We start from the raw sequence: 26,170 nt of genomic DNA on the forward strand, positions 1-26,170 counted from the left end.
GATCAAGCGTAAGCGAGTCTTTGCGTAAATTAAGAAAATGAAAATTGATGTTGCTTTTTTACAAGAAACACATTTGAATGTGAAGGAAAGTATGGAATTAAAGAGGGACTGGGTTGGGCATGTATTTTCTTCTTCATTTAATTCTAGGGCTAAAGGCGCAGCAATTTTGATACATAAAAATTTATCTTTTGAATTGCAATCAATGGAGGAAAAGGCAGGATGCATTCTTAAATTGAATTGTAAGATTTTTAGTGAATTTTGGACTTTACTTAATATTTATGCCCCAAATGTAGATGATGAAATATTTATTTCAGATGCATTTTTATATTTGGGTCAGGCTAATGATAATATTTTAGTTTGTGGTGATTTTAATTGTGTTTTGGAACCTTTATTGTATAAATCTCTGAAGAAAGTTAAGAAATCTAAGATGGCAGTTCAGGTTCAAGCGTTGATGAAAGATCTTAATTTAGTAGACATTTGGAGACGTCTTAATCCGACAGAGAAAGATTTCTCCTTTTATTCATTTAGACATGAATCATTTTCAAGGATTGACTTTTTTTTAGTATTGGCACATTTACAAAGGAAGATGCAACAAGTGGAATATAAAATTAGGGTGATTTCAGATAATTCATTGTTATATTTTACATATCCAACTTCTGAGAAAATTCAAGTGGCCTATCGTTGGAGGTTTAATACTATGTTGTTAAAAAATACGGAATTTATTGATTTTTTGAAAAACAAATTAATATTTTTTTAAAGAAAATTCTAATTCTGTTCAAAGTAAGTTTGTATTATGGGATGCTATGAAAGCTTATTTGAGAGGACAAATAATTAGTTATACTTCTAAAATGAAAAAGAATCGATTAAATCAGTCTTGACTTAGAGAAACAGATTGCTGAGTTAGAAAAGGAATTTCAGAAAGATGCTACTGAAGATCAGAAAATAGAATTATCTAGGTTGAAATTGGAATTTAATACTTTGCAATCTTATCAATTTGAATGTGTGATTAATAGGACTAAGCAACGGTATTATGAATGGGGAGAGAAAGCACATAAGGTGCTTAAATGGCAAAGAAAGAACAGATTTCGAGGACTATTAATGCTGTTAGACGGAATTCTCTTATTACTTATAAACCTCGTGAGATTAATGATGAATTTTGCTAATTTCATAAAAAGTTATATACATCTGAAGAAAAACAAGAAATTTTATCGATTGATCTTTTTATCACAGTTGAATTTACCGATATTAGAGGAGGATGCAGATATACAGGAGTTAGAGGAACTATTTACTGATTCGGAAATTAAAAGGGCTATGATGGAAATGCCGAATGGTAAATCGCCTGGTGATGATGGATTTTCGGTTGAATTTTAAAATCTTTTATGATGATTTCTCTACAGTGTTTGGGGATGTATTACGTCAAGTTGGAGAACATTATGAATTACCTGAGTCTTGTTCTAGTGCTTTAATCACAGTAATTCCAAAGAAAGATAGAGATCCTTTGAAAGTATCTTCATATAGACCAATTTCGTTGTTAAATGTAGATTATAAAATAAATAGCTAAAATATTAGCGAATAGATTAGCTAAGTTTTTACCTAAGTTGATTCATATGAATCAAACAGGTTTTATAAAGAATAGATATGCTTCAGATAATATTTTGCGTGTGATTAGTTTGATTAATAGATTTCGACAATCTTCAGACCACCCGATGGTCTGATGGTTAGATGCAGAAAAAACATTTGATAGAGTTGAGTGGAATTTTTTGTTTAAAGTTCTGGAGAAATTTAAGTTTGGTCCTTTTTTTATTGGTTGGATTAAGGCTTTATATAGTAAACCGGTAGCTAGAGTATTGATGAATGGCTTGATTTCGGAACCTTTTAAATTGACTCAATCAACTCGTCAAGGTTGTCCTTTATCACCAGCTTTGTTTGCGTTAGTGATTGAACCTTTAGCACAGCTAATAAAACAAAATACACAGATACAAGGTATGAAAGTTTTAGATGAGGAGTATAAAATTAATTTATTTGCTGATGATGTATTGGTGTATTTAATAAACCCAGCTCAGTCACTTTTGCACTTGAAGGAGTGTTTAATACAATATGGATGTTTTTCTGGATATAAAGTTAATTGGGGAAAAAAGTGAAATATTACCGGTAAGTGAAGAAGATTATTCAATTTATAAGAATATTATTAATTTGAAATAGACTGATCGAATTAAATATTTGGGAATAATTTTGAATGTTGATTATCAATCTTTATATCAATTAAATTATGTTCCATTAATTAAAAAAAAATTAAAACTGATTTGATTAAATGGAAAGATTTACCTATTAATTTATTGGGTAGGATAAATACAATTAAGATGAATATTTTTCCGCGTATGCAATATTTGTCTCAATCTATTCCGTATTTACTTGATAATATTTTTTTTGAGATTTGAATAAAATGGTTAGGGAATTTTTATGGAGAGGTAAATTTTTGAGAGTAGCTTTGAATAAATTAACTTGGAAATATGAGTTAGGGGGATTACGTTTACCACATTTTCAAAATTATTATGAAGCAGCCCAACTTAAATTTATTAGTTCCTTGATGGATTTGGAACGGCCTCCTAGTTGGGCCAAAATTGAGATGGCAAATATTTCTGAATTTGAAATACATCAATTTTTGTTTAGATGGAATATAAATTTGTAACAGCAATATAATGTGCCTATACTAAAACATTTAATGAAGCTATGGATTAAGAAAAATAAAATGATAGGCTCTAGGGCTGAATTATCGGCTTTGACTCCATTGTATAATAATCAATTTATTTCTTTTTCAATTCATAATCGAAGTTTGTTGCATTGGAGATTTAAAGGTGTGAAGAATTTAGGAGATTGTTTTAAAGAGGGTAAATTTTTATCTTTTAATCAGATGAGGGACAGTTTTGGTATTGATAAGAACTCTTTGTTTCTCTATTACCAAATTCAATCTTTGGTAAAACATACGTTTGGTACGATTTTACCTGAAATGACTAAATTTGAGATTTTTCTTATGAAGGTACCAGAGAAGGGTTATATTTCATCTATGTGTCAAATATTAGAGGATGGTATGGATAAAAAGGGTTGGGATAGGTCTAAACATAAATGTGAAGCGGACATTTGTTTTATTTTATCCGAGGATGATTGGCTAGATATTTGTTATGATAGTGTAACTAGATTGATAAATGCACATTATGGAATGATTAACTATAATTTTTTACATCAATTATACTTAACACTTGAAAAATTAAAAAAGTATGGTTTTCATGAATCAGATTTGTGTTTTAGATGTGGTAATTTTGTTGGAACTTTTTTTCATGCCGTTTGGTCATGTATACATATACAATCTTTTTGGAAGAAAATTCAATTGTTTTTAGAATACCTGTATAAGATTAAAATACTTTTAGATCCGACAATGTTTTTATTGGGTAGTTTGCAACCTTTGAAAAGTTTGGGATTAGATAAGTTTCAACTTGCTTTTGTATATTTAGCTTTATCTGTAGCGAAAAAATGTATTGCTAGTACGTGATATTAATAAGTGGCATAATGAGATGAAATATTGTTTAATAATGGAAAAAATTACATATGTTTCACGTGATAATTGTAGTTTTTTTCTTAATAAGTGGTTGTTGTATTCAGAATATTTACATTTCAATTTAAATTGATTAGATCTTAATATGTATGCTTAATTTTTTTAAAATATTTTTTCTTTTTCTTTATGGCTCTCCTTAGGAGTGTTGGCTGTGGTGGGGGGGGGGTTCTTTTTTTTCTATAATATAAAAACAACGTTCATGTTTAGGGTTAATTGTTGTATATGTTATGTACTAATTGTTTTTTGAACGACATAAATAAAGTTTTTAAAAAAAAAGAGACAGTTAAATAGACACATGAATGTGCAGGTGATGGAGGGATATCTATCAAGTTCAAGCATCAGTTTTAATTTGGCACAAACACCTCGGCTGAAAGGCCTGTTCCTGTGCTATTCTATAGGCACTTTCATGTGGCCAATTGCCCCGCTTGTAAAGCCGCATATTTTGGCAATATGCGTCTGTTGGGAGGCCACGTGAATGTGCAGGAGGCGCTTGCAAGGCAAACTTTGTAACCCTCCTCCGAGAGGGATAATCGCCGAGGCACAATGGCCTCCCCAGCCATCAGAATGCAGCCAACAAAAAGCGGCTGCATTCAGGATGACAGTCAGCTGGTGAGTGCCTGACAGCTCCTCTCCCAGCTGCCCCTTCCCCAGCGCAGGATGTCGGGGCAGGGGCAGCTGGCTGGGCTGTCAGCAGGGGGACTGCGGGGCTAGTGCAGCTGGCAGGGGAGAAGGGAGACTGGAGTGGCTGGCGGGGAAGAAGGGGGCTGGAGCAGCTAGCGGGGGAGAAGGGGGCTGGCCGAAACAATGCTGGTGCCCAATTCGAGCCCCCTCCTCCCCCGCCGGCCGCCCCAGCCCCCCTCTTCCCCACCGGGGGAAGAGCGATCAGGGTGGGTTCATTCCACGGGGGATGTCCCCGCGCTAGCTGACCCAGCCATCCTAACTTGACAGAAGGGACAGGAGCCAGAGTGCACTCAGATGCAGCTGTCCCTTCAGGTGGCCAGCTCTGCGCTTTTAGCGCTGTCACCTGAACGGCAAATCAAAGGGCCGCTTTCTCTTCTTCAGGCGCATTCTTAGTGGACAATACACCTGAAAAAGCCTTATGTTGATACTTCCAAGCATTAACCATGATCAAGGAGCAATGGACTGCGACCTCCACCGCTACCCCCCACCCCCCCCGGATCCCTTTGCTGTTCAGAATCCCATATTCGACTTCCAACATTTTATCAATTTCCTTTTGTATTCTTTTCCTCCTGTGTTTTGTGCACATCTTTATCAATTTGACTGTTACATTTTATATCTCATAAGTCTTTCCCAACTAGCTTGTTCTTTTTTGATGGAATTTGAAGTTTATTATCCACATCTTAATTATTATACAGTAATGTTCAATATTTTACTATGTACTTATTTTCCTTGTATTCTCAATTTTATTTATTAGTTTCTGCCCTGCTGTTTGATTCTAGAATTGGTACTTTCTAATGAAAGGGAAAATTCAGTTTAATTTGAAGGGGAACTAAGATTGCACAGGTAATTGGGTCTACTCCTGAATTTCTAATTAATAAAACACTTAATATGTTTCAGGTGTGTTGAATTGAATCGCTTAACGTTATGTGATCCAGATTTTGTACTGTTGCCCAAGAGGTCCTCGTTAATTGATGAGAAACGCATCACTCTGATTGGTGAAATAGTGAATGGAGGACCACTTCCTCTTTTCAAAACCCATGTCCCTGTTCTGAGCTTTGACAGTCAAGGACGATACATTGGAGAGTTCTTTGAGCCAAGCAATGTGGGCCAGAAATTGACTCCACGAGGTATGTACAAAATTGTGTTAGGAAATTGTTACTTTTGTTTTAAGTCTGATCAAGTGTTATTTTGTGAATTTGGTTAAGTTGGAAAGTAAGACTGGAACATAACGACCTGAAACATGAGTACAATTTTATTTCACTTTATGTTGCATAGTATTATAAATTTTGAAGTAAATCTGGTCAGTTTATTTATTTATCTTTTCCCTTTCCCCCCCCCCCCCACCATCTCATTCCCAAACTCGAGGCCTGTTTCATTCCAATCTGGTCAATTTAAAAGAATGTGCCACGTTCCCCTATAAACAGAAGATGCCCTTTAAATCCTTTGCTTTTTGATATAGTACTGGAACCTCGAGCTGTTGCTCTCCAACAGTGTAGAGAATTTAAAGGAATATCTAGAAGTGGAATTGAACATAAAGTATCTCTTTATGCAGATGGTCTATTGTTCTTTATTTCAGATCCTGAGATTTCTTTACCAAATATGATATTAACTTTGCTTGTCCAATTTAGCCAAGTTTGGGTTATAAATTAAATATGCACAAGAGCGAACTAGTATCCCTAAAAGGATTTTTTTTAAGGTATTGTCATGGCCTGCTACCTTGGAAGTGATCCAATACACAAAATGGCGACAAACTCTGTGATCTCACAAAGACTCCGTGGGTTAATGGCCTTTCCTCCCGGCCAGCAGCCCGCACGGCAGGAAACAGCAAACAATGGCTGGACCGTCGACCAATCAGCGGCCAGCATGCCGGTGACATCACTTATGCTGACAGCGGCGGGAAATCTTGCACAGTGGTGGGAAACTGGGCCTATATAAGCAAGGGCAGGGAGAGCAATAAAAGCAATCTTAACAACAGTCACAGCAACTGTGTGTTGTTCTTCCGCTCTCAGCTGTAGCGCTCACTGCAGTGTCCTAATTTCCTGTTTAAAATAGTGAAAGACCAATTCCAATATTTAGGAATTACAATTATGAAAAGTTAAAAATTTATCGAAAGCAAATTTTTTGGTATTAGTTAATCAGATTAAAGTACTATTGGTCACTCTTACCTAATAATGATTGGACGTTTTAATTCAATTAAAATAAACATTTTACCTAAATTTTTGTACTGACCCACGGTCAGCCAGGCAGCAGTGACACCTCTCATACATGTCTGAGTTCACCATGGACATCAAACACGTTGTAGATAAGACCAATGTGGTGGCCTACGCACTGTCCCGCCTTCGATCGAGTCCATCCAGGCCCTATCCCAGGGAATAGACTATTCCACCCTAGCCAAGGGACAGCAGTTTTTGGCCTCAGGCTGGAGGATGTCACTATCGGTCCTGGCAGCTAGATGCTCCTCTGCAACATCTCCACCAACAAACTCCACCCCATCATGCCAGCAGTGTGGAGGCAGCAGGTCTTCGACACAACCTGGCACACCCAGCCATCAGAACTTCTGTTAAAATGGTGGCCAGTAGATTCGTCTGGCACAGCCTCAGAAAACAGGCCAAGATCTGCATGCTCTTCCAGACATCCAAAGTGCATAAGCATGTCAAGGCCCCCCACCAGCCCAAGACTTTCGAGCCAGCGCAACGTCAGTTCAGCCACGTCCTATTGACATTGTAGGGCTGCTTCTGGTCTCCCTTGGGGTGAGGTATCTCCTCGCCATGATTGACTGCTCCACAAGGTGGCTAGAGGTGGTCCCGCTGACCAATACAACCACTGAGACCTGCACCAAGGCACTGATTAGCACCTGGATGTCGAGGTTCGGTGTCCCGGAACACATGACCTCTGATAGAGGTACACAGTTCTCTTTGGGACTCTGGGTGGCGCTGGCCAAGTTGCTGGGAACCCAGCTCCAACATACCAAGGCTTACCACCCTCAGCCCAACTGGTTGGTGGAGCGGTTACACAGGCACCTAAAGCTGGACTTGATGGCTCAACTCAAGGGGCCACACTGGGCAGACGAGTTACCTCCTGGGGATCTAAACTGCGCTGAAAGAGGACTTCAGTGCCTCAGCAGCCAAGATGGTCTACAGTGCACCGTTAGTAATACCGTTCTTGGCTGCTCCCAAAGACCCGGAGGAAGTTTTTCCTCATTTGACAAGACAAGCAGCAAAACTGGGCACTCTAGCACCTCCGCACGGCCAAGCCAAAACCTACGTCCCCAGAGACTTAAAGACCTGTGAGTACGTTTTCGTTTGGAGCGGGCACACTGAACACCTCTACAAGGGCCGTATGAGGGGCCGTATAAAGTAATTAGACACAACAGGTTGACATGTGCTTGATATCAGCAGAAAGAGACTTTCACTATCGATAGCCTCAAAACAGCACACCTGGACATTAGTCAACCGGTCTCCACGCAGCCCCATGTCTCAGAGGTAGGCTATCAAAAGCGACAAACAGTGTTCCAATTGCCAGTTCTGAGAGATTCATGTAGTGGCCCACTAACCGGAATGCGACCCGGTACACAAAATGGTCGAACGCAACCATGCAGACCCTGCGGGGGCCATTGACCTTCGTCCCAGGTGACCACCCACACGGCAGTAAACAGCGAGCAACACAACCCATTCAGAGATTGGCACTGCCACAATGTCACTCCCCACATCAGCAGCAAGGAGTGAATTTTAGAGGAACTGCCAATGCAATATATCATTCTTTGACTTCGACTCCTCATGTGTGTGTCTTCTCTCAACACTTTGTGATAGCGCATATGTACACCATCTTCAAAGGACTAAAAGTAGTGGGGGATTATCACTTCCAAATTTTAGATTTTATTATTGGGTGATTAATATATGTAATTTAGTTTTATTATTACATTTTGATAAATTAGTGAATCACCCTTCTTGGGTAGAAATGGAACTGAAGTTTTCTAAAGAAAAAATCATCTATGTTGTCAATTTTAGGGTCCTTTTTACCCTTTTCCTTTTCTAAATTGATACAGAATCTGATAAAGGGATGTTCCAGGACCATGGCTGCAACTACAAGCCTATCACGTTCCTAAGCCCATAAGGTGGATACTGGCCCCTGCCATACTGTGTGTTGTGTATGCACTCACACGATTAAGACTCGGAGACTTAATGCTTTCTCATCCTTTACTTCTATTAGACATGGCTACTGACTCACAGCGTTACATATATATATATGTGGAAGGGCGACATGATGTCCAGGAAAGGGCAGGCTTATACACTCTTCTCCCCCCACCCCTGTGCAATAAATACTGACTGGGCCCCTTCGAACTAATAAGATTACATCGGGCCCAGGACTACAAGTGAGAATTAGAATACATCTCATGAGTCATAATAATTATAAAAGGGAAAATATTTAATAATAATCAGGGCACATAGTCCTTAAAGCACTCAGGTGGTCTTCTTTCTCTTTTGGACTGCCTCGGCATGGTTTACTGTGCCGGTTCTTGTTTGGGACCCGTAGATAGTTGGGTCGGTGGTTGAGTCGGTGGTGACTGCCCTCCTTCGCTGACCTTCGGCGGCGACTGCCCATCTTCGCTGCCTCTTGGCTCAGTTACTGAACTCCTCAGCTCCGCAACTGTCTCTGCCACCCCCTCACTCGGCCTGGGGGGTGAGATGGTCGGGGCAGGCCATGGCAGGTCTGTTTCCACCTCCTCGAGTTCATGAGGCAGTTCATGGACAGGTGTCAGTCAATACTCTTAATTGGTCAATATGTCGCTTCCACAATCTGTCCCCCACTAGAACAGAGTATAAGCAGGGCTCAATATTTGTAAGATTACTCCTACAACCATACATCTTTATATTGTCTATAATCTTGTACCAGAACTCTCTCCCCACTTCTCATGTTCTAGGTGAGGATTGTGGCGATGCTGTTTTTATGCAATCGGATACCCAGATCTGGATGAGCTGTCCTCAGGTTGCAGCCAAACATTAGTTCTGCTGGGGTGCATTTTGTGGTAGAATGTGGCGTGTTTCTGTATTCCAATAGGAAATCTGTCACTTTGTGTTCAGAGGCATTTAGAAGTTTCATGGTTTTCATTACTTTTTTGAATGTTTGTACAAAACGTTCTGCCTCCCCACTAATACTTGGGTGATAGGGTGCGGATAAAATATGTCTGATATTGTCACGCATAAATTTTTAAAAATGTTCTGATGTAAATTGAGGCCCATTGTCCATAACTAATTCATGAGGCAATCCATATGTGGCAAAGATTGCTCATAGACAGTCAATTGTGGGATGTGCTTTGGTATTTTTCAACTATAAAACTACTGGCCATTTGGAGTGTGCGTCCATAGCTATTAGGAAAGTCTCACCCATGAATGGTCCAGTGAAGCCTACCTGAATCTGATACCAGGGTTTGGATGGCCATTTTCATAGGTTAACTTCGGCTTGTGGCATTTTTGGCTGCATTGACTGACATACTTTGCATTCTCTTACTGTTGTTTCAATGTCTCTGTTTATGGAGGGCCACCAGACATGCATCTGGGCCATTGCCTTCATTCGTACCATTCCTGGATGGTTGTGGTGCAGTTCTGATAATATGGTAGTTTGCCATTTTGCTGGAATAATTGTACAGGTGCCCCACAGAAAGCATCCTTCTTCAACTGATTGTTCATAGAGCCGTGCGTGGTAAGGTTTAAAATTTTCTGATAACTTCAGATTCAGGCCACCCATTAAGGGTGAAGTATAGGATCTTGCTTAATGTTGCCTCTTTGCAGGTTTCCTTTCCGATCATCTGGGCTGTAATGGGCAGTTGTCGAAGTTGTTCTTGGTTGATGGCTGCTGCCTCCATTTAATCATTTTTTTCTTGTTCTGTCTTGGGTAGCAGCATGTGTGATAAGGTATCTGCATGGCTGTTGAGTGTTCCTGGTTTATGTTTTATATCATAGTTATACGCCACTAGTAGCATGGCCCATCTTTGAATTCTGGCCGCATCTAATACTGGAGTAGCTTTGTGTGGCCCCAGGATTAAACTAAGAGGCTTGTTGTCATGACGTCCAGCAGAAGGTGGGGTTATACCCAACGCTGTGGATTCCCAGGTCTGGCCGAGCACCCTCAAGCATTCTGAACTTTGGGCTCGTGTTTCACAAAAAATATTACGAAACTGTCGAACCAGATTCTAAATTGAGAAAAAGTTGGAGTTTAGTCGTTAGGGTTCCTCTACATGAATTGCATGATGTTAGCAGACTGCAGCAAAAGGTTAGAAAGGTCATGGCACCTATGTCTTTAATGCAAGACAATTGAGGATGAGAAATGGGGAAGTGCTGTTAAAATTGGACAGGTTTTGGTGAGGCAACACTTGCTATACTGTGTTCAATTTTAGTCCCCTTAATTACAAAAGGATATTATTGGCTTTGATTAAGGGGCCATTCCTGAAATGAAATCCTATTGTGAGCAGCTAGCAAATTTACATCCATATTCTTTGGCGTGTAGAAGAACAAAAGGTGATCTGAAAATGCAAGATCTTGAGGGGAGTGTGATGGGGTAGACGGGCAATAAGCATTCTGCTTATTCTTTGAAGAAGAGCTCAGGACCAAAACATCTCCTCTGGATGCTGAAAGACCGGCTGAGTTTCAATGTGTTTTTACTACATTATCAATGTCTGTGGACTTTCATATTTCACTTTGAATAAATATTATTGCTTAGCTCGATTGCCTGTTTTCCAAAGTAGCAACATTTTAGCACTGAAGAAGAAATGTAAACCAAGGCTTGGGCACCCTCCTCAAGGGGATATACAAAATGCCAACTGTTGTCAGGAAACAAAAATCACTGTTACAAAAAGCTGTTGTAAATTTCCAGACTAAGAATGATAGATTTTTCTATGGTCAGGATATTCAGAGTTATAGACAAAGGTCAGTGGAAGAGTTAAAGGTGCACATCAGACATGGTCAAGTAATGGAGAGCAGGCTTGAGGAGATCCATTATCATCCAGAATGAATTTTTTAACTTGGGGCTATCCTGACTCGTAATTATTTCTCAATCAGTAGCATCACTAAAAGTGGGATGTCTTGCTTGCCATTGAATGTTATTGCTTGTATGACTTTTCCACAGACATTACAAGTTGCTGTATTCCTGTAGTGCAAATTATCTTTAAATGAATGTTATTTGCTGTGAAGTATGTTGTAAGGTCTTTTGGATGTGAAAGGTTAATTCTGTTGCTTTCAATTTGCATTTTCTTTCTTTACTCTTTTCCATTTTCCTTCTGATCTTCTGTTTTTGAAATCTCTTGCCTTTCTCTTTTTTTAAAACTTTATTTATTTGCTCAAGATACAAGTAATAAGTAACATATATAACAATAAACTAAACATTAACATTACATTTTATATTTTATATAAATGAAAAAAAGAAAAAAGAACCGCCCCCCTCAGCCAACTCTCCTAAGGAGAGCCATGAAAAAAAGAAAAAAAATTAAAGAAAAATGAAGCATACATATTAAAATCTAATCAATGTAAATCAAAATGTAAATATTCTGAATATGACAACCACTTATTAAGAAAAAAATTATAATTATCACTGAAACGTGTAATTTTTTTCATTATTAAACGATATTTCATCTCATTATGCCACCTATTAATATCAATCATATTTGTATCCTTCCACATACTAGCAATACATTTTTTCGCTACAGATAATGCTAAATATACAAAAGCAAGTTGAAATTTATCTAATCCCAGACCTTTCAAAGGTTGCAAACTACCCAATAAAAATACCGTCGGGTCTAAAGGTATTTTAATCTTATACAGGTATTCTAAAAACAATTGAATTTTCTTCCAAAAAGATTGTATAGGCACACATGACCAAACCACATGGAAAAAAAGTTCCAACCGCGTTACCACATCTAAAACACAAATGTGATTAATGAAAACCATACTTTTTTAGTTTTTCAGGTGTTAAATATAATTGATGTAAAAAGTTATAATTAATCATTGCGTAACGTGCATTTATCAGTCTAGTTACAGTATCATAACAAATATCTGACCAATCATCCTCAGAAAAAATGAAACCAATCTCCACTTCCCATTTACCTTTAGATTTTTCCAACCCTTTTTATCCTTTCCCTTTCATCCAGTTCAGAATGTCTTTTGTGTTATAAGCCTGCTTTGACTTTCCCTTTCATCCAGTTCACAATGTCTTTTGTGTTATAAGCCTGCTTTGACTTGGACCTTGATGGAAATTTCTGAAATTATTTCTTGTACAATAAAACCCCATATTATCCAGAATTCAAGCAACCGGCAGCCTCAAAACAACTGACCCAAAAAAATTGTGGAAAATAAATAGGTAAAAAATGCGGTAGTTTAAAATTGCCGCAAATCGTTACACTCAATCTCAAGAACTGGAAAACTCACTCTTTTGGCATCTATCGATCCCCTAGGTCCCAGATATCTGCAGTTTTACTGTAGTTAGTTCTGGGTCAAAGTTCATGAGATATCCATTTCATTAATACATTCCAAGCCTAATGTCTAGAGATGAAGGAGCAACATTGTGAGCTAAAGCATTGCTTGCTGCATTGATAGGGATTATGAGATGGACCTACACTTGAGTAGCATTCAATTATGTACATTTATTTTGCTTTGACTTCAGATGATCATGAAGCAGAACCAAAACTTGAACTTCTGCCTGTAACCAAAACAAATAAGTAAAGGGTTTCCTTGTGGGTGGGGGGGGGGGGGGGGGGTGGGGGGTGGGGGGAAATAAAAGATTCCAGCAAAATAATTTGGGTGATATTTTGAGGGGAAATTTTTGTCATCGTCAAATTGAAGAATTTGCTCACTAAAATATGGAAAGTTCAACTCACTGCCGCATACAGCAGTGGAAACCAGGTCACTGGGAGTATTTAAACAAGGAATAGACAAGTATCTCATTAGTGAGGGCATCAAGGGATGTGGGGAAAAGGCCAGAAATTGGAATAGTGTAGAGTAGCTTAGTGTAGATTTACGGAACAGACTCGATGGGTCTAGATCCTTGGTCTTGTGATCAAGAAAAGGCACTTGTTACTTTTAAATTTAGAGCTGCAGCACGTTAACAGGCCCATGACCCAGCAATGCCTAACTGCACCATGTGATCAATTTACCCCCCAACTTCATACATTTGTGGAATGAGGGAGGAAACCGGAGCACCAGGAGGAAACATGCATGGACAAGGGGAGAATGTGCAAACTCCTTACAGACCGTGCCATGCCGTCCAATAAAACATAGCTTATTTCTGGTTTTATGATCAATTGTTACAGTCTGGGGGCAAGCTTGATGGCAGATTGTACTGACAATTAGTAATGCAGTGAGATTGTTGCAGGCCAATAGCATATTCCCAGCTGATTCAAATTCGGATACAAGTTTGTGCTGATTTAGAAAAATGGCCTGTGAGTTCTGCTGAAAATAAATGTCTGTTTTATCTTATTTGCAGCTCTACCTGTGAAGGACCAAGCTCCAGCTCAAGAAATACTTCCCATCAAACAACCTCCACCACTACTTCAGACTGTGACTTCTCCACCAGCTTCACTATCTGGTCCAGCTCAAGAAATACTTCCCATCAAACAACCTCCACCACTACTTCAGACTGCGACTTCTCCACCAGCTTCACTATCTGCTCCAACTCCAGAAATACTTCCCGTCAAACAACCTCCACCACTACTTCAGATTCTGACTTCTCCACCAGCTTCACTATCTGCTCCAACTCAAGAAATACTTCCCGTCAAACAACCTCCACCACCCCCACTACTTCAGACTGTGACTTCTCCACCAAGTTCACTATCTGGTGTCCTTGAAATGCCAAGTGAACCTCCACCAAAACTGCAGCCACCCTATCCTGAAAAGGTACAGCCTGGGCACATCACAATCATTATACGAACACAGCATTTTCCACAGCTTATTTCACTGTAGCTGTTCTTTATTTGACCTGTCTAATTGCATCAGATTAATTTAATCAGAGTTGAGTTAACAAACTAAGTTGTCCAGAGTTTGTTTTCTTTCTTGTAAACTAGAGCTGACTTGGATCTGACAAGGTTTGAATTAGTAAGATGTGTGATGTGTTTGAATGCAAAATAGTGAATGAATTGTTCAGCTTTTTTTCCTTTTTGTTGGCTGACTCTCCTTTGTCATTGAAATTTACAATCCAGTTGTCATAATTTTGGCAAACAATGCATTTCCAATAGAAACTCTGTAACAGCCTTGGATAATCACATTATGAAGACTTGTATGCAATCCATGTGTTCAGAATGTTTAAATCGCTGTCTCATTTCAGAATTTTTCCCATTGTTTTCAGATGATAGTTGATGTGGTAAAAGATGTCATCAGAGATCTGGTGAAAGATGTTCTCCGTGTGGAGTGCAAAGAAGTGGCAAGAGCTGGAGCAGCTTTCGCTGCAGAAGCCTTCAGGTACATGGCTCCTTCGTTCGGTACAGGGATGTGAGGTAGTAAGCTCTTGTGATTTGCCAAGTTGTGGTTTCAACTTGGAGAAAGATGTTAACATTAATGTAGCATCCAGTGTTTAATGATTTACAGAATGTTGGATTCTGCAGTAGGCGGTATTTGTTGCCAGTCTTGTCCTGGATGGCGACCAATATCCTGAGCCACTGCGGTCACATTGGTGATATTGGCAGATTGTTGTGAGGAAAAGAGTTCCAGTCCGAAGAGGATGCAACAAGTCAGGATGGCAACCTGCAGATGAGGGGTGCTACCACCTTCCTTTTGTCGTCTTTGGCAGTTGAGGCTGCAGATTTGGGAGGTGTTGTCTGACCAGTTGAGCTGAGGAGTGCGTTCTTTTAGATGGTTCATTCTGCAGCCAAGTATGGCAGTAGTGAAGACATTAGATGTCTAAGATGTGGATGGGGTATTAATGAGGGGGGTCTAAAAACTCAGAAATGTTGGAGGAGCTCAGCGGTCTCGCAGTGTCAAGGGGGCAGTCTGCTTTGTCCAGCAGATTGCTGAATTTCCTGGAAGTTATTAGAACTCCCCTTATTCAAGCACGTGTACAGCTTTGCTGGGACCAAGGAAAACTGCCTCAGGACCTTCGTGATGCCATCATCATCACCCTGTACAAAAACAAAGGCGAGAAATCAGACTGCTCAAAATATGGGGGAATCACGCTGCTCTCCATTGCAGGCAAAATCTTCGCTAGGATTCTCCTAAATAGAATAATACCTAGTGTCGCCGAGAATGTTCTCCCAGAATCATAGTGCGGCTTTCGCGCAAACAGAGGAACTACTGACATGGTCTTTGCCCTCAGACAGCTCCAAGAAAAGAGCAGAGAACAAAACAAAAGACTCTACATCACCTTTGTTGACCTCACCAAAGGCTTCGACACCGTGAGCAGGAAAGGGCTTTGGCAAATACTAGAGTGCATCGGATGCCCCCCAAAGTTCCTCAACATGGTTATCCAACTGCATGAAAACCAACAAGGTCGGGTCAGATACAGCAATGAGCTCTCTGAACCCTTCTCCATTAACAATGGCGTGAAGCAAGGCTGTGTTCTCGCACCAACCCTCTTTTCAATCTTCTTCAGCATGATGCTGAACCAAGCCATGAAAGACCTCAACAATGAAGACGCTGTTTACATCCGGTACCGCACAGATGGCAGTCTCTTCAATCTGAGGCGCCTGCAAGCTCACACCAAGACACAAGAGCAACTTGTCCGTGAACTACTCTTTGCAGACGATGCCACTTTAGTTGCCCATTCAGAGCCAGCTCTTCAGCGCTTGACGTCCTGTTTTGCGGAAACTGCCAAAATGTTTGGCCTGGAAGTCAGCCTGAAGAAAACTGAGGTCCTCCATCAGCCAGCTCCCCACCATGACTACCAGCCCCCCCACATCTCCATCGGGCACACAAAACTCAAAACGGTCAACCAGTTTACCTATCTCGGCTGCACCATTTCATCAGATGCAAGGATCGACAACGAGATAGACAACAGACTCGCCAAGGCAAATAGCGCCTTTGGAAGACTACACAAAAGAGTCTGGAAAAACAACCAACTGAAAAACCTCACAAAGGTAAGCGTATTCAGAGCCGTTGTCATACCCACACTCCTGTTTGGCTCAAATCATGGGTCCTCTACCGGCATCACATACGGCTCCTAGAACGCTTCCACCAGCGTTGTCTCTGCTCCATCCTCAACATTCATTGGAGCGCCTTCATCCCTAACATCGAAGTACTTGAGATGGCAGAGGCCGACAGCATCGAATCCACACTGTTGAAGATCCAATTGTGCAGGGTAGGTCACTTCTCCAGAATGGAGGACCATCGCCTTCCCAAGATCGTGTTATATGGCGAGCTCTCCACTGGCCATCGTGTCAGATGTGCACCAAAGAAGAGGTACAAGGACTGCCTAAAGAAATCTCTTGGTGCCTGCCACATTGACCACCGCCAGTGGGCTGATATCACCTCAAACCGTGCATCTTGGCACCTCACAGTTCGGCGGGCAGCAACCTCCTTTGAAGAAGACCGCAGAACCCACCTCACTGACAAAAGACAAAGGAGGAAAAACCCAACACCCAACCCCAACCAACAAATTTTCCCCTGCAACTGTGTCTGCCTGTCCTGCATCAGACTTGTCAGCCACAAACGAGCCTGCACCTGACGTGGACATTTACCCCTCCATAAATTTTCGTCCGCGAAGCAAAGCCAAAGATTCAAGTTCATGTTCAGCGTTCTATCAGACTGCTTATATGAGCTGGATGGTGGCTCATCCTTGAGACATCAAGACACCTTTATTTATCATTCATACCATACTCACTGTAAATTTGAGATAGCGTTTCTCCAGTATCACAGAGCATATTTACATAAATATGTTTAAGAATAGAAGTTATTCTATTGCCTTTAATATTGAAATATTAAAATGTTAAGATGTATACAGTAAAAGTACACTATCCACAAATGTTCTGGGAATTTGGGAGTCTGATGGCTTGTGGGGGGGGGGGGGGGTGGGGGGGGAGGGGGGAACCGTTGGCCAACATGGACTAAGGGCCTGAGTGCTGCAGTACTTCCTACCAGATGGCAGAAGGGAGAACAGTTTACATGAGGGGTATGTGGAGTTCTTCACAATGTTTATTGCCTTTTACCTGCATCGAGTGTTGAGGATGTCCTTCATGGTAGGAAGAGAGTTCACACTGATCGTTTCTGCAGATTTCACTATCATCTGTAGGGTTTTGCGGTCCGAGAAGGTACAGCTTCCAAACCAGGCGGTGATGCAGTTTCACAGGATGTTCTCAATACATCCTCAGTAGAATGTAGTGAGGATGGAGGGTGGGAGATGAACTTTCCTCAATCCTTGCAGGAAGTAGAGGCGCTGTTGGGCTTTCTTGGCTATGGAGCTGGTGTTAAGGGACCATGTGAGATTCTCTGCCAAGTGCACTCTAAGGAACTTGACACTCTTGACGACCATATCGGTGGAGCCACCAATGGTCATCAGAGTGTTGTCCTTCTGGGCCCTCCTGAAGTCAACAAACATCTCTCTTGTTTTTTTTTAACATTAAGATATAGGTTGTTGGCTCTACACCAGTCCATTAGCGACTGCACCTCATCTCTGTATGCTGACTTGTCATTCTTCCTAATCAGGCCCACCACGGTCATATCATCAGCGAACTTGATAATGTGGTTGAAGCTGTATTTAGCTGCTCAGTCATGGGTCAGCAGAGTGAACAGCAGTGGACTAAGCACGTAGCCTTTGGGGGTGGGAGGGGGGGGAGCATACTCAGTGTGATGGTCTTGAAGGTGCTGTTTCTGATTCAGGTCTCCCTGACAGAAAGTCAGGAAACCAATTGCAGAGGGAGGTGTTTAGACACAGGCTCAACTTCATTATCAGGTACTGAGGTATGATTGTGTTGAATGCTGAAGTCGATAAACAGCATTTGAACATATGAGTTCTTGTTTTCTCGGTGGGTGAGGGCTAAATGTAGGACAGTGGTGATGACATAATACGTAGAGCGGTTGCATCTATATGCAAACTGCGGTGGGTCTAGTGATGGGGGATAGCAGGATATTGATGAGTCCCATGACGAGTCTCTCGAGGCACTTCATGATGATGAACGTAGTGCGGCAGGGCGTTTATCATTGGGACAGGACACAGACGACTTCTTTGGCACGGAGGTAATGGTGGCGGTTTTGAAGCACGTTGGGTCCATGGTGCTTCTCAGGGAGATGGTAAAGATGTCATTGAGAGCATCTGCCAGCTGAGCAGCACATCCCCTGAGCATTCTGCTGAGAGTGTTAAATGGTCCAGCAGCTTTCCATGGATTGACCTTGCCTTACTCTCTATTTGCATCAGCCACTGCAAGACATAGCACCTGGTCATTTGAAGGAGAGGTGGTCTTCTTCACCACCACATTGTTTTTTGCCTCAAAATACACATAGAAGTTGTTCAGTGCATCTGGGAGGGAAGCATCACCACAGACAGATGATGTAGTTTTATGATTAGTGATATCTTGGATGCCCTTCCACATGCGTCACGTGTCCTTGCTGTCCAGGAAGTGACTATGAATGTACTGGGCATGCGCATGCCTTGCTTTCAGCTTAGCTCTTGCAACAGCTAAGGCTACCTTGTCATCCGCTCTGAAGGCAGCGTCATGGTTCATGAGCACCACCTGCACCTCTGCAGTCATCCATCGCTTCTGATTAGAGCGAGTGATGATGGTCTTGGGCACAGTGATGTTGTCAGTACATTTACTAATGTAGCTAATCACTGATCCCAAATATATTTCCTAACCCAAACTCACTATCAATGAGTTAGTTATGTGCTGTAGTCACATTGATAATCAGCCTGTATGACCTACCACAGATGGTATTTACATGGAGCCTGTGAAGGTTTTGGCCAGTTGATTCTCAGGGTATTGACAGTGGGGGACATAACCATTAACCTTCATGTGCTCAAATGGTGTCCTTGTGGCTCTACCTTATTTAAAGAGAAGATGCGAATGAAATGAGATGAAAATTCCATATTTGTTAAATGTTGACATTACAAAGCATTTAGTCAGCAAATGTCAGTGCTTTGAAGTAAAATGAGAAGGGCAACAACAATTTTGTGGCTAGATACCATCTAGGATGAAGAGCAGTTTGGAGAGGGTTAATGAAGAGCAGTTTGGAGAGAGCTAACTGGTGTGGAAGAAATGGAAAATTGTTGAGATCCTGGGATCCTTCCCTTGAAGGTTGGTGAACTTTACTCTGCATTGCATCATTTGTATCTCACCACCACCTAAAGGTTCAGTTCTGCCACAGATGGGGAAGCAGGAAGTGTCTTGTTCCCCAGCATGAAGAAGAAACAACTATTGTGACAAGATCAACGTAAATTATCCCTCTGCTTCTGAAAGTGAAGTCGTTTGTTTTATCTTTCCAGTATGTCAAGTGAGTCCACTGAGGAACTAATTGGAGAAGTTACAACGGAAATGCTGAAGGAAGCTTCAACTGAGGAAGTTCAGGCAGAGAAAAAGAGGATTGAAGATGAAAAACGTAGGATTGAACAAGCGAGGTGGGTTGTGACATCTTCACGGTCCGTCTTGGTGCTTGTACGTTAGACCATTTCTTCATTCCACCCTGGACTTCATCTGCCCTGCTTACACCTCTGAGATCTTTCCTTAAACTTTTTTTTAATTATTTTTATTTTTCACACTATAAACCACATTGATCAAGATACATACATTTTCCTTTTCAAATATATACAGTGTCATTTTCTCCCCCCCTCTCTCTTCCCATCCCACCCTCCCAACCTCCCCTCCCATTCATTTAAAGTTCAGAATCTAAGATACATTAAACCCATCAAACAATGTTGTCACTCAATAAAAATAAACAAGAAATTCCACTGAGTCAATTCTTTTCATTCCCTTCTCCTTCTGTCATTTTAGGTGGTAGATGTCCCCGGTAGGTTTTCTCTATTGTGTTTCATGTATGGCTCCCATATTTGTTCAAATATTGTAATATTATTTCTTAAATTATGTTATTTTTTCTAATGGAATACATTTATTCATTTCTATATACCATTGTTGTATTCTCAAGTTATCTTCTAATTTCCAGGCTGACATAATACATTTTTTTGCTACAGCTAGGGCTATCCTAACAAATCTTTTTTGTACACCATTCAAATCAAGTCCAAATTCTTTGTTTTTTTATGTTACTTAGGAGGAAGATCTCTGGGTTTTTTGGTATATTGCTTTTTGTGATTTTATTTAATATCTGGTTTAGATCTTCCCAAAATTTTTTCACTTTCTCACAAGTCCAGATTGCATGAATTGTTCCCATTTCCTTTTTACAGCGAAAACATCTGTCAGATACTGTTGGGTCCCATTTATTTAACTTTTGAGGTGTAATATATAGCCTGTATATCCAGTTATATTGTATCATACGTAACCTCGTATTTATTGTATTTCTCATAGTTCCTGAGCATAACTTCTCCCATGTTTCCTTCGTTATCTTTATGTTTAGATCTTGTTCCCATTTTTGTTTAGTTTTACCATTTGTTTCCTCATTCTCCTTTTCTTGCAGTTTAATATACATGTTTGTTATAAATTTTTTGATTATCATTGTGTCTGTAATCACATATTCAAAATTACTTCCCTCTGGTAACCTCAGACTGCTTTCCAATTTGTCCTTCAAGTAGGATTTCAGTTGGTAGTATGCCAACACTGTATCGTGAGTTATATTTATCCTTCATTTGTTCAAAGGATAATAATTTATTTCCTGAAAAGCAATTTTCTATTCTTTTGATCCCTTTTTTCTCCCATTCTCTAAAGGAAAGGTTATCTATTGTAAAAGGGATTAACTGATTTTGCGTCAGTATTAGTTTTGGTAATTGGTAATTTGTTTTATTCCTTTCTACATGAATCTTCTTCCAAATATTGAGCAGATGATGTAATTCTGGAGAATTCCTACGTTGTACCAATTTTTCATCCCATTTATATAATATATGTTCGGGTATCTTCTCCCTATTTTATCTAGTTCTAATCTAGTCCAATCTGGCTTTTCCCTTGTTTGATAAAAATCTGATAGGTATCTTAATTGTGCGGCTCTATAATAATTTTTAAAGTTTGGCAGTTGTAAGCCTCCTTGTTTATACCATTCTGTTAATTTATCTAGTGCTATCCTCGGTTTCCCCCCTTTCCGTAAAAATTTCCTTATTATTTTCTTTAACTCCTTGAAGAATTTCTCCGTCAAATGTATTGGCAATGCCTGAAATAGGTATTGTATCCTTGGGAAAATGTTCATTTTAATACAGTTTATCCTTCCTATTAGTGTTAGTGGTAAGTCTTTCCAATGCTCTAAGTCGTCCTGTAATTTTTTCATTAGTGGATAATAATTGAGTTTATATAGATGGCCGAGGTTTTTATTTATTTGTATACCTAGGTATCGTATTGCTTGCATTTGCCATCTGAATGGTGATTCTTTCTTAAATTTTGAGAAATCCGCATTATTCATTGGCATTGCTTCACTTTTATTTGCGTTAATCTTGTATCCCGACACTTCTCCATATTCCTTCAATTTCTTATGTAATTCTTTTATTGCTATTTCTGGTTCTGTTAAGTATACTATAACGTCATCTGCAAATAAACTGATTTTATATTCCTTGTCTTTTATTTTTTATCCCTTTTATTTTATTTTCTGTTCTTATCAATTCTGCTAGTGGTTCTATGGCTAACGCGAACAATAAGGGTGATAGTGGGCATCCCTGCCTTGTTGATCTGCTTAAGTTAAATTGTTTTGATATATATCCATTTACTGTCACTTTCGCCAATGGCCCCTTATATAATACTTTAATCCAATTAATATATTTCTCTGGTAAACTGAATTTTTGTAGTACTTTGAATAAATAATTCCATTCTACTCTGTCAAAGGCCTTCTCTGCGTCTAAAGCAACCGCTACTGTTGGAGCTTTATTTCCTTCTACTGCATGAATTAATAAATTTACAAATATTGTCTGTTGTTCATCTTTTTTTAATAAATCCTGTTTGGTCTAGATTTACTATTTTTGGTACATAGTCGGCTAATCTGTTTGCTAATAGTTTAGCTATTATCTTATAATCTGTGTTAAGTAAAGATATTGGTCTATATGACGCTGGTCCGAATGGATCTTTCCCTGTCTTTGGTATTACTGTAATTATTGCTGTTTTGCATGAATCTGGTAAGCTTTGTGTTTTATCAATCTGGTTGATTACTTCCAGGAGAGGAGGAATTAATAAATCTTTAAATGTTTTATAGAATTCTATTGGGAATCCATCCACTCCTGGTGTTTTATTAATCGGTAGTTTTTTTATTATCTCTTGTATTTCTACTATTTCAAATGGTTCTGTTAATTTATTTTGTTCCTCTATTTGTAATTTTGGTAGTTCAATTTTAGTTAAAAATTCATCTTTTTTGTCTTCTTTCCCTTCGTTTTCAGTTTGGAATAATTGTTCGTAGAATTCTCTGAAGTTTTCATTAATCTCCGTTGGATTATATGTGATTTGTTTGTCTTTTTTCCTTGATGCCAATACCATTCTCTTAGTTTGTTCTGTTTTAAGCTGCCATGCTAGAGTTTTGTGCATTTTTCTCCTAGTTCATAATATTTCTGTTTTGTCTTCATTATGTTCTTCTCCACCTTATATGTTTGTAGTGTTTCATATTTTATTTTTTTATCTGCCAATTCTCTTCTTTTAGTTGTGTCTTCCTTCATTGCTAATTCTTTTTCTATATTTGCTATTTCCCTTTCCAACTGCTCTGTTTCCTGATTGTAGTCTTTCTTCATCTTGGTTATATAACTTATTATTTGCCCTCTGATGAACGCTTTCATTGCATCCCATAGTATAAACTTATCTTTCACTGATTCCGTATTTATTTTGAAGTACATTTTAATTTGTCTTTCAATTAATTCTCTAAAATCCTGCCTTTTAAGTAGCATGGAGTTTAATCTCCATCTATACATTCTTGGAGGGATGTCCTCTAACTCTATTGTCAATATCAGAGGTGAGTGGTCCCATAATATTCTAGCTTTATATTCTGTTTTCCTAACTCTGTCTTGCATGCGAGCTGATAACAGGAATAGGTCTATTCTTGAGTATGTTTTATGTCTACCCGAATAATATGAATATTCCTTTTCCTTTGGGTGTTGTTTCCTCCATATATCCAAAAGTTGCATTTCTTGCATCGATTTAATTATAAATTTGGTTACTTTGTTCTTTCTGTTAATTTTTTTCCCAGTTTTATCCATGTTTGAATCCAAATTAAGGTTGAAATCCCCTCCTATTAGTATGTTCCCTTGCGTGTCTGCTATCTTCAAAAAAATATCTTGCATAAATTTTTGATCTTCTTCGTTAGGTGAATATACATTGAGTAAATTCCAAAACTCCGAATATATCTGACATTTTATCATTACATATCTCCTTGCTGTATCTATTATTTCCTCTTCTATTTTAATTGGTACATTTTTACTGATTAATATAGCTACTCCTCTAGCTTTTGAATTATATGACGCTGCTGTTACATGTCCTATCCAATCTGTCTTTAATTTCTTGTGCTCCATTTCAGTTAAGTGTGTTTCTTGCACGAATGCTATATCAATTTTTTCTTTTCTCATTAAATTTAGCAGTTTCTTCCTTTTGATTTGGTTATGTATTCCGTTAATATTTAAAGTCATATAGTTCAACATCGCCATTTCATACTTTGTTTATCTTTCCTTTCTGTTTCCTCATCATGACCTTTCCTTCTTATCCATTTCTGCTTTCTTGTTTTGAACACTTTATAAGACAACATTTCTAAAACATCAAACATTTCCCTTATTCTCCTATCTAAAATTTATTTAACCCCACTATCCCCTCCCCTTCCTGAATTGCCCTTTATCCCTTGTCGGGTAACCACATCTCCCCTCTCCATTTGGATTTGCGAATTCACTCGCAAGCGTCAACTGATTTCGCAGTGACCGTAACTCCTCCCCACCCAGCCCCCCCTAGAAAAGATTTTAATTTTCATATGCAACAAAAGTCACTCTCTTAATTCCCTCCTTACTTCCTCTCTTCCCTTTCTTTCCCTTATTAATTCTTATCTATACTCTATATATTTACCTTTAAATACGGATACACTCATGTACACACATATATACACACACACACACACACACACACACACACACACACACACACACACACACACACACACACACACACACATATATATAGATATATAGATATATAGATATATAGATATATAGTGATATAGATATATAGATATATAGTGATATAGATATAGATATATAGTGATATAGATAGAGAGAGAGAGATATCTGTCTGTCTCTGTATATATTTCTTCTTTTGCTTGGCTTCGCGGACGAAGATTTATGGGGGGGTAAATGTCCATGTCAGCTGCAGGCTCGTTTGTCGCTGACAAGTCCGATGCGGGACAGGCAGACACGGTTGCAGGGGAAATTTGGTTGGGGTTGGGTGTTGGGTTTTTCCTCCTTTGCCTTTTGTCAGTGAGGTGGGCTCTGCGGTCTTCTTCAAAGGAGGTTGCTGCCCGCCAAACTTTGAGGCGCCAAGATGCACGGTTTGAGGCAATATCAGCCCACTGGCGGTGGTCAATGTGGCAGGCACCAAGAGATTTCTTTAGGCAGTCCTTGTACCTTTTCTTTGGTGCACCTCTGAAACGGTGGCCAGTGGAGAGCTCGCCATATAACACGATCTTGGGAAGGCGATGGTCCTCATATACCCATATACACACATTCATATAGTTCGTGGTCATTTTTGCTCTTGTTACATGTCTTCATCTCTCTGTCTGTTTTGTAGTTGTTCTGCAAATTTTCGTGCTTCCTCTGGATCCGAGAATAGCCTGTTTTGCTGCCCTGGAAAATCTATTTTAAGTACCGCTGGGTACTTTAACATAAATTTATATCCTTTTTTCTATAGGATCACTTTTGCTGTATTAAACTCCTTTCTCTTCTTCAGGAGTTCAAAACTTATGTCTGGATAGAAAAAATTTTTTTGACCTTTGTATTCCAGTGGCTTTTTTTCTTCTCTTATTTTCTTCATTGCTTACTCCAATATATTTTCTCTTGTTGTATATCTTAGGAATTTTACTAAAATGGATCTTGGTTTTTGTTGTGGCTGTGGTTTAGGGGCTAATGTTCTATATGCCCTTTCTATTTCCATTTCTTCCTGTAATTCTGGTCTTCCTAGGACCCTGGGGATCCAATCTTTTATAAATTCTCTCATATTCTTGCCTTCTTCATCTTCCTTAAGGCCCACTATCTTTATATTATTTCTTCTATTATAATTTTCCATTATAGCTATCTTCTGAGCTAACAGCTCTTGTCTCTTTAACTTTTTTATTAGATTCTTCTAATTTCTTTTTTAAGTCCTCTACTTCCATTTCTACGGCTGTTTCTCATTCTTTCACCTTGTCCACTCTTTTTCCTATATCTGACATGACCATCTCTATAATCTATTCATTTTTTTTCTGTACTTTTAATTCTTCTTTTTATTTCACTAAATTCTTATGATTGCCATTCTTTTACTGATTCCATATATTCTTTAAAAAAAAATATATCCATTGTCTTGTCCTTCCATTTCTCTATGTTCTTCCTCTTCTTCCTCTGGGTTGGTCATCTGTTGTTTCCTTGATTTCTTTTTACTCTCTTCTCTTCTTTCTTTTTCTTGTTGTTTTCTATGTTCTCTTCTTGTTGTTGTGTTGTAGCTGTCATTCTCAGCTGTGGAGATCGACTCCACAGCTGGTCCCCCCTCCCATCTGTGTTATTTTTGTCATGTGCATCGCGCATGCAAGACTCCTCGCGCATGCACGGTTGCGCACTTTTGCTTGGCTCCGCGAGCCATTTTTGTAGTCCCGAGCTCGGGACTTCGACTGACCTGAG

At 39.4% G+C, this 26,170-nt stretch overlaps 1 protein-coding gene across 2 annotated transcripts in view; it reads left to right on the forward strand.

Annotated features, from left to right (window-relative positions):
* Window positions 1–26,170, forward strand: part of mcm3ap (minichromosome maintenance complex component 3 associated protein) — a 108,030-nt gene that overhangs the window by 49,103 nt on the left and 32,757 nt on the right. For both annotated transcript variants that reach the window (XM_069934039.1, XM_069934041.1), the window contains exons 11-14: window positions 5,189–5,418; window positions 13,763–14,172; window positions 14,621–14,733; window positions 19,682–19,813. In XM_069934039.1, coding sequence (XP_069790140.1) covers window positions 5,189–5,418; window positions 13,763–14,172; window positions 14,621–14,733; window positions 19,682–19,813 — 885 coding nt within the window. The remainder of the gene's footprint in view (window positions 1–5,188; window positions 5,419–13,762; window positions 14,173–14,620; window positions 14,734–19,681; window positions 19,814–26,170) is intronic.

This window comes from Narcine bancroftii, chromosome 4 (genome assembly GCF_036971445.1).
Source record: "Narcine bancroftii isolate sNarBan1 chromosome 4, sNarBan1.hap1, whole genome shotgun sequence".
Classification (NCBI taxonomy): Eukaryota; Metazoa; Chordata; class Chondrichthyes; order Torpediniformes; family Narcinidae; genus Narcine; species Narcine bancroftii.